The following is an 8,488-nucleotide window of genomic DNA, read 5'->3' as shown; positions in this document are numbered from 1 at the left end:
CATTCAAGACAGCTCGACCATTTCGTTATAACGTACCATCGATAAAGCGTTAGTCCGCTAAAGCCGCGGAGGCATAGGTGACAACCAGATGCCTCCGCGAAGAGCGCTGGTCATCCGCCAATCACAGTGAGTGGCGGGAAATACGGCTGGCCAGCATTGGACTGGCCAGCAGGGTGAATAGTTCCGGAGCTGTATATATGCGGGACCCGGCCCGCGTGCTCTCTCTCTTACCTCGTGTTTGTACCATGCAATAAACTATGTTGCCCGACTCGCGTCTCTCAAACTGGTACATAATAGTGGCGACGAGGATGGGATCTTAGCCCTTCGGCAAGGGCTACGAAGGAGACTCACGGGCAACCCGTCGTCCCGTCGCTTCATCGCTGAATCGCTACTTCGCAACGACCGCCGCCATGGCCAGTCCCAGCGGGAACACCGGTCACATCGAAGCTTTCGACCACACGAATCCCGAGGGATGGGAATCCTATTCGGAGAGGGTCGATTGCTACCTGAGGGCGAATCGAGTAACCGAGGACGGCATGAAGCGGGACGTGCTCCTGAGCGTCTGCGGGGCCGCCACCTTCGAGATCGCAAAGGGTCTCTCGGCGCCCGCCCGCCTCATGGAGAAAATGTACACGGAGGTCGTCCGCCTCCTCACGGGCCATTTCCTGCCGCAGCCGTCGCGGGTGGCCCGACGGTTCCTCTTCCACAAGAGGGACCAGGCCCAGGGAGAATCCGCTGCAGACTACCTGGCCGCCCTGCGCCAGATCGCCGGAAGCTGCAACTTCCCGAATTTGGAAGAGACCTTGGCCGACCGGTTTGCTTGGGGCCTCCGCGACGAGAGGCTCCAGCAAAAGCTCTTCGCAAAGGAAGAGCTCACGCTTCAGGGCGCCTTCAGCGAGGCCGTGGCCTTCGAGCGCGCCTCCCGGACGTTCCCCAGGGCCAAGTCGGAAGCCGTCCACCACGAGGAGCTGGACCCCCATCACCAGGACGAAGGAGAAGCGCTCCAGCTGCACCACTCTACAAGACCAGCCTCCCGAGCCCCACAGCGGCCCCGGGCGAATGAAAGATCGAACCAACGCAACAACGAAGGAGCGAACTGCGCCAGTTGCGGCGACCCCCACGACCGGCGGGACTGCAAGTACAGGACCTGGGACTGCAGGAGCTGCGGGAAGACCGGTCACATAGCGCGGGCTTGCCGAGCCAAGTCCCACCGCCCGCGGCCAACCACGCACCACGAGGCCGCCGAGTCCCACTCCACGGCCTCCACCACGCTACAGGTACTGAACCTGCCCCTGGCCACCCCCAACAAGATTAAGGTGTCGGTCCGCATAGAGGGGGCCCCCTGCCTCATGGAGGTGGACTCGGGCTCCTCCATCTCCATAATTGCGGAGGAGACCCTGAGGCAGTTACACCCCGGCTACAAAGGACAGCTGCGGCCGGCCGACTTTGTACTGCGGGACTTTCAGAAAAACCCGGTCCAGATCGCGGGGTGGGCGAGGGTGCACGTGGAGCGAGGGTCCTTCAGAGGCCCGCTAGATATCCTGGTAGTCAAGCGACCACTGGCGACCTTGTTGGGCCTCACGTGGTTCGGCCCCTTAGGAATCAGAGTTGAGGTGTCACAAACGGCCATAGCCGGTGGGTTCGGGGAGGTGTGCCGAGAATTCCCAGAGGTTTTTGACGGGTCGTTGGGTAGCTACAAGGGCCCGGCCATCTCCCTGCCGCTCGACCCTACGGTCAGACCAACCCGGCTTAAGGCAAGGAGAGTCCCCTTCGCCCTAAAACCAAAAATCGAGGCTGAGCTGGACCGCCTAGTAGCACAAGGGGTCCTAGAGCCGGTCGATTACGCCATAGTGACTCCGGTCAAACCGAATGGGGACGTGAGGATTTGTGCCGACTACAAGTGCACAATCAACAAGGCGCTCCAGGATAATCCCTACCCAGTGCCGGTTGTCAGTCACGTCCTGGCCGCCCTTGCGGGGTCCAAAATTTTCGGGAAGCTGGACTTGGCACAAGCCTACCAGCAGCTTCCGGTGGACACCAAAACGGCCGAGGCACAGACGATTGTGACCCATAGGGGGGCGTTCAAGGTGAACCGGCTACAGTTTGGGGTCAACGTAGCTCCGGGGATCTTCCAGAGTATAATGGACGCTCTCCTCAAAGGGATCCCAGGAGTCCAGCCCTTTTTCAACGACGTTTTAATCGCCGCCCCGAACCCTGAGGAGTTCAGCAACCGTCTCAGGGAGGTGCTCCGTCGTTTCCAAACCGCTGGACTTAAGGTGAAGAGGGAGAAGTGTTTGCTGGGGGTACCGCGGGTGGAGTTCCTAGGATTCGCCATGGACGCAGAGGGAATCCACCCGACTGAGGAGAAAACCAGGGCCATCGTACAAGCCCCGGCCCCCACGTGTAAAGCGGAGCTACAGAGCTTCCTGGGGGTGCTCAACTTTTATCACACGTTCATACCCCACAAAGCGGCCATCGCGGAACCCCTACACCGGTTACTGGACAAAAAAGCTCCTTGGGTGTGGGGGAAGAAGCAAGCCGCTGCGTTCCAGGCAGTGAAGGACGTCCTGGTCTCTAACGCGGTGCTTCACCACTTCGACGAGCGCCTTCCGGTCATTCTGGCATGCGATGCATCGCCGTACAGGGTGGGCGCGGTTCTGGGGCACCAACTATCGGACGGCCGGGAGGTACCGGTCGCCTACTATTCCCGCACCTTAACGTCAGCGGAGCGTAATTACGCTCAAATAGACAAGGAAGCCCTGGCGATCGTAGCAGGGGTTCACAAATTTAACGATTATTTGTACGGTCGCAAGTTCACGATAGCGACCGACCACAAGCCTCTCTTGGGTCTGCTAGCCCCAGACCATCAAACCCCCCAAATCTTGTCCCAGAGGGTGTTGAGATGGAACCAATTCCTAAATTCATACACCTACACACTGGTACACAGGGCGGGCAAGGCGATGGGCCACGCCGATGCACTCAGTCGTTTACCGCTGCCAGACACGGGGCCCGACCCAGCACCAGCCCACCAGGTGATGTCCATAGAGGCACTCCCCGACCAGCCCATACACGCTGCCGAAGTGGCAAAGGCCACAGGGAAAGACAAAACCCTAGCGAGGGTGCTCGACTGGGTGGTGAGGGGGTGGCCAGAGAGGGACCTGGGGGGAGAGTTCAAACCATACAAAATGAGGCGGGAGGAACTCGCGGCCCACAAGGGGTGCCTGCTATGGGGGAGCCGGGTGGTGGTTCCCCCTCCCCTTCAGAAAAGGGTCCTTGCATCACTACATGAAACGCACCCGGGCATTGTGAGGATGAAGGCCCTAGCCAGGAGCTATGTGTGGTGGCCGGGGATGGACGGAGAAATAGAGGACTGGGTCCGGAGATGCAGTGCGTGCCAGGAATCGCGGCTGGACCCACCCAGCGCCCCGGCCACAAGGTGGGAAACCACAAGGAAACCCTGGTCCAGGCTCCACATAGACTTCGCGGGGCCGTTCCAGGGGCAGATATTCCTTATAATCGTGGACGCCTACACAAAATGGTTAGAGGTCCTCCCTGTAGCATCCACCTCCTCAGCAGCCGCCATCCGAGCCCTGCGCCGGGTCCTGTGCACCCACGGCATCCCAGACACCCTGGTCTCGGACAACGGGGCCGCCTTCACCTCGGGAGAGTTCCAGGCCTTCCTACAGAGGTACCTCATAAGGCACATCAGGTCGGCCCCCTTTCACCCCGCCACCAACGGCCAAGCCGAGCGGATGGTCTGCACCACCAAAGAGGCCCTGGGCAGGATCGTGCAGGGCGACTGGGATCACAGGCTGGCCGCATTCCTATTCGACAACAGGGTCATCCCAAACCCTGTCACAGGGATCAGCAGAGCTCCTCATGGAGCGCAAGCTCACCACAAGGCTAGACAGACTACACCCCGACCAAGCCTCTGACACACGAGGGTCCCCAGAGGTCCGCGAGGCAGCCAGGGGGTTCTTTGCCGAGGATCCAGTGTTCGCCCGCAACTACGCCTCGGGACCCGAGTGGGTGGCTGGGCGGGTGCTACGGGTCGTGGGCTCCCGTCACTATGAAGTATCCACTGAGGGGGGCCAGATCCTACGCCGGCACATCGACCAGATGCGCCGCAGGACCCTACCCGAAGCACCCACAGAAGCAAGGGGGGCAGCCCAACCCGAGGAGCCTACCACAACCCTGCCGCCATCCATGACGCTGCCCCCTCCCGCAGGGCCTAACCAAGCCCCCGAACTCGGCCAGCAACCCTCGGATGCTCAGGCTCGAAGCCACCACGACTCCGCAGGCCACCCCCCGACGTTCGACCCGAGAGCGCCGGCCTCCCGCCTACCTCCAGGACTATGTTACTAACTAAGGGGGGAGGAGTGTAGTGTATGGCGTTCGTAGAACGCCATCATTCAAGACAGCGCGACCATTTCGTTATAACGTACCATCGATAAAGCGTTAGTCCGCTAAAGCCGCGGAGGCATAGGTGACAACCAGATGCCTCCGCGAAGAGCGCTGGTCATCCGCCAATCACAGTGAGTGGCGGGAAATACGGCTGGCCAGCATTGGACTGGCCAGCAGGGTGAATAGTTCCAGAGCTGTATATATGCGGGACCCGGCCCGCGTGCTCTCTCTCTTACCTCGTGTTTGTACCATGCAATAAACAATGTTGCCCGACTCGCGTCTCTCAGACTGGTACATAATAAAACCCCCCTACTCTCTGGAAACAGCTTGTTGTGTCTTGAACATAAGCTGTTATACCGCATGGCGATCGCTACAGAGGCGACCTGTGGGTCCCCGGATGTAGCTCGCCAGATGCCCCGCCCATCAAGATCTGTGGCGGGAAGTTTGACTGACCAGGATTGGACTGGTCAGATGAGGGGGCAGTTCCAGGTAATGTATATAAGTGGGACCCGGCCCGCGTGTTCTCTCTCTTGTGATGTGCTACTGAATAAACCATGTTGCCTTCGAACCATCTCGGTTTCCAGTACATTACACAGCTATTCTTTGCTGCTTCAGAAAGTGGACCTTTCTCTTTATCATGTCTGATATGCCACAACTGTAAAATCCCAAAAGTACTGAATAGCTGCTTTGGAAGATGGATTGCATGGCATTATACCCTACTAAGTTCCTTCCCTCCTGAAATTCCACTCTTCCAAGCTCTACCCTCAAATCTCCAGGTATTTCTGAATTTTGAGCTGGAACTCTGCTCTGCGGGTGGGTAGGTGGGCGTGCATGCGTGCAAGCATGCATGTGTGTAGCTCAGATGAATTGGAATATTTTCTGATTTAATACAAGAACATTGTTAATTCAAGTAAAGGGAATTTGGATTTATGGTCCCGTGATAAGACATACAATAGACAGTATGCTGCTGACATGGCAAAGCTTTCCTCAGTTTGACACTATGGGCTGGGATAGCAGCCATGCTTTTTTAGGAGTCTGAAAACACTCTGAAACAAGATTTGTCAAGACAAGCCAGGATGGAATGACAGTTTGTGAACAGAATCTTGACTTCCCACACATATTTTAAATTTGTGCTATGTTTGGGGAGAGATTCTTTTAGCGCTTTAAAACAAGATCACCCATTTCTACCAACTTCCCTTATTCTTTAAAGAATGTGTACTACATGTGCTTAAATATTACAACATTATTAGTACTTAGCTGATGAGAGAAAAGATGTATATACACACAAGTTCCCCCTCATTTATATTGAATGGCAAAAGTTGGATCCAGTGGAGAATTTCTGAAGGGTGAAGTTATTTTCATTGGTCCTTTCTCCTGTCCTTGAGGATCAGCATTTCAGATGCCTTACAGGTCCCCAGGTTGCCCAGGATCAGCACCTTAAGAATTTAGGACTGCAGTGGAAAATAGGAAGAGAGAGATCCTTTTCATCAGCTCAGTCTCCAGTGGACTCAAACCCAGGCTTTGTGACCATTATAATTATCTATTATTCATATATCACATTTCAGGGACATTTTGGGTTGCAGCAGAAGGGAGAAGGTAAGAAAGTCATGCTCCTCCCCTTCCTTCCATCAGAAGAAATGTCAAGAGCCAGCTTTGTGCTCTTCATAATATACTACCTGTCTATTTAATTTTACCCCACCTTTTCTCCAGGAAGAACAGGATGGCATTCCTCCCCACATTTTTTTCTTCATAACCACCTTGACTGTAGAAGTGGCACATGCTACTTATGAAAGGAAACTCCTGGCAATCTTGGTTGCTACCCACCCATGTCCAACTGGTTATGGGCAGAAGCATGCCAGACAAATAAGGACACGGAGAGTGACATTATGTGATGATGTCACTTCTAGCACAACTTGGAAGTGCTGGCATTGTGCTGGCCTGACTCTAAAGTAACCCCAAAACTATAGACTTTTTTGGATATATGCTGAAGTGTCACCTCAGCACAATAATGGTCCTTCTAGATTATGCTGTAAATGATGTCATTGTGTGGTGGTAATGACCTCTGCCTTCCAGGAAATGCCCACTTCTCCTCATCTCCCATTGTTTCAGTGTTGTTTCAGTCTGTTTCAGTTGTACATACATATACAGAGAGATACACATAAATAGTGCAAGCCCATTCCAAGAACCAAGTGTTTTTCAAGCATTCACAGACACCACTCATAGTTGGCAACCTGGTTAGAATTTGAGCCATGCAGAGCATACCCATCAATGATTACAAATCATTTTAATGTTTAATAGTCAAAGCTGAAATACAAGTATACAGCTGGAAATTAAACCATCGGTCTATCTTATAAAAATGTCCAGAAGTCTTACAAACACAAGTCAAACAACACACACAACAGAATTCAGGTATGCGTTATCTATTACTTCATGTCACTTGGAGTGATGGACAAGAATTTTCAGTGGAATCCCAGAATATATCTATGTTTCCAGAAAACAGATTTTGTTTGCTAGCAAATTATAATAGTACACAAGGCTACAATATTTAGGAAAAGACATCCGAAGAATAGGGAATGAAGATGACCATCACAAGGGTTATGCTGGGCATCACAAGCCTAGCAAAGACAAAAGCCACATAGATGCATACTGTAGTAAGAAGGGGAATTGGGTTCATATATACATAGTTTTAAAAACAGTGTGCTAAAATAGAAGTATAATCAAATTCAATTAATGACTTTAAATCCATGTTGTTTTAAAATATTGCAAAATTCAATAACATGCAATTTAGGTTGTTAGAAAACACTGGCTAAACAATAGGGTCAAAAATAAAATGTGACTGATCTTCATCACCTTCAAACAAAGGTGTGGTTTGAGCAGGACAGACTATGGATCATTTATGCAACAGTCCACATGAAATAAATTACTAATTGAGGAATGTAATTTGCCTAAAGGTCTTGTGACAGGAACTGCAGACTGATTCCTTATTTATGATATGATGATATTGCTCTGAGCTCATGATAATCATAGGTTTTCTTCTAATAATATTACAATAGTTCTCTCTGTTCTTAACAGCCAATTAGTTTAATATTATAACCCCTATGTGAATATATGTGTGTGTGTGAACATTATAACAATTTCATCCTTAAACTCAGTGACTGTAGTGGAAGTCAAGTAACAAGCCTACATTAGCAGCATTTTATGAATTAAGGATCATCAGATGGAACAATTTGGTGTATTTACACAAATGCTTCAAGGAATTCATTTAAAATGCTTGGAAACCAATAGCACTCTCTGTCTCTGTGTGTGTGTGTATTCCTCTGTTTGTAGCAGAACAGAATTTCAGTCTTATTACTAGGGGTGTGCATTCAGTTTGGCAGAAACAGACTGGAACAGAAGAGAAGGGCAGGGTTAATAGAAGAGAGGAGATTCCAGCCTGTTCCTGAAATGATGTTGCAGTAAAACAGGTTGCTCAGCTTTGTGAATCTTGATTTTAGATTTGTATCCATTCATCTCTCGGTATACCCAGACCACAAGCGCACTGGGTTCAGCAGATGGACAGTATTTGGCACGGTTGTGCCCCTGGTCACTATTAGGTTGGCACAGGACTCTGCTGCTTAGCACCAGTGCAGTCAATGTACTGTTTCTGTGCTGCAGTCCTTGCAGAAAGCACTCTCCTATGTTTGTAATTCAGAGAGATTCTCAGATTTGAACTAAGGTCCTGTATGTGGCACTGGCACTGGCACTGCCCCAGTGGCATTTGTTCTGCTGGGCACATAACACTGTTATGCTCCTTGCAAACAAGCATCCTCATCACAGTTGACTTTCCACTGCAGATTCTCTAGGAGAATCTGACTGCTGCCTGTGTTTGAAAGTTTTTTCCATCATAGGAGACAATGGGAAAGGGGGACAACCACTTTGGGGTCCCATAGAATGAGAACCCCTGGTCCAATCTTTTTTGGAACTTGGGGATTCCTTGGAGGAGAGGCTCCTGCAGCTACACTGTAAATTTGGTGCCTCTCCCTAAAAACTGTCCTCCCCAGTGTCAATTTTCTCACCATAGGGAAATTGACACCTTTCCCCCTTC

The 8,488-nt window shown here is 51.8% G+C and overlaps 1 protein-coding gene across 1 annotated transcript; it reads left to right on the top strand.

Annotated features, from left to right (window-relative positions):
• Positions 1–443: 443 nt before the first annotated feature.
• Positions 444–8,022, top strand: LOC132577587 (uncharacterized; the record flags this gene model as incomplete). Its single annotated transcript, XM_060247378.1, has 3 exons — positions 444–872; positions 3,216–3,688; positions 7,899–8,022. Coding segments are annotated over 3 exons (1,026 nt in total), but the record flags the coding sequence as incomplete, so codon positions are not given.
• Positions 8,023–8,488: the final 466 nt, after the last annotated feature.

This window comes from Heteronotia binoei, chromosome 9 (assembly GCF_032191835.1).
Source record: "Heteronotia binoei isolate CCM8104 ecotype False Entrance Well chromosome 9, APGP_CSIRO_Hbin_v1, whole genome shotgun sequence".
Lineage (NCBI taxonomy): Eukaryota > Metazoa > Chordata > Lepidosauria > Squamata > Gekkonidae > Heteronotia > Heteronotia binoei.
This window is presented reverse-complemented; position numbering and strand designations above follow the sequence as displayed.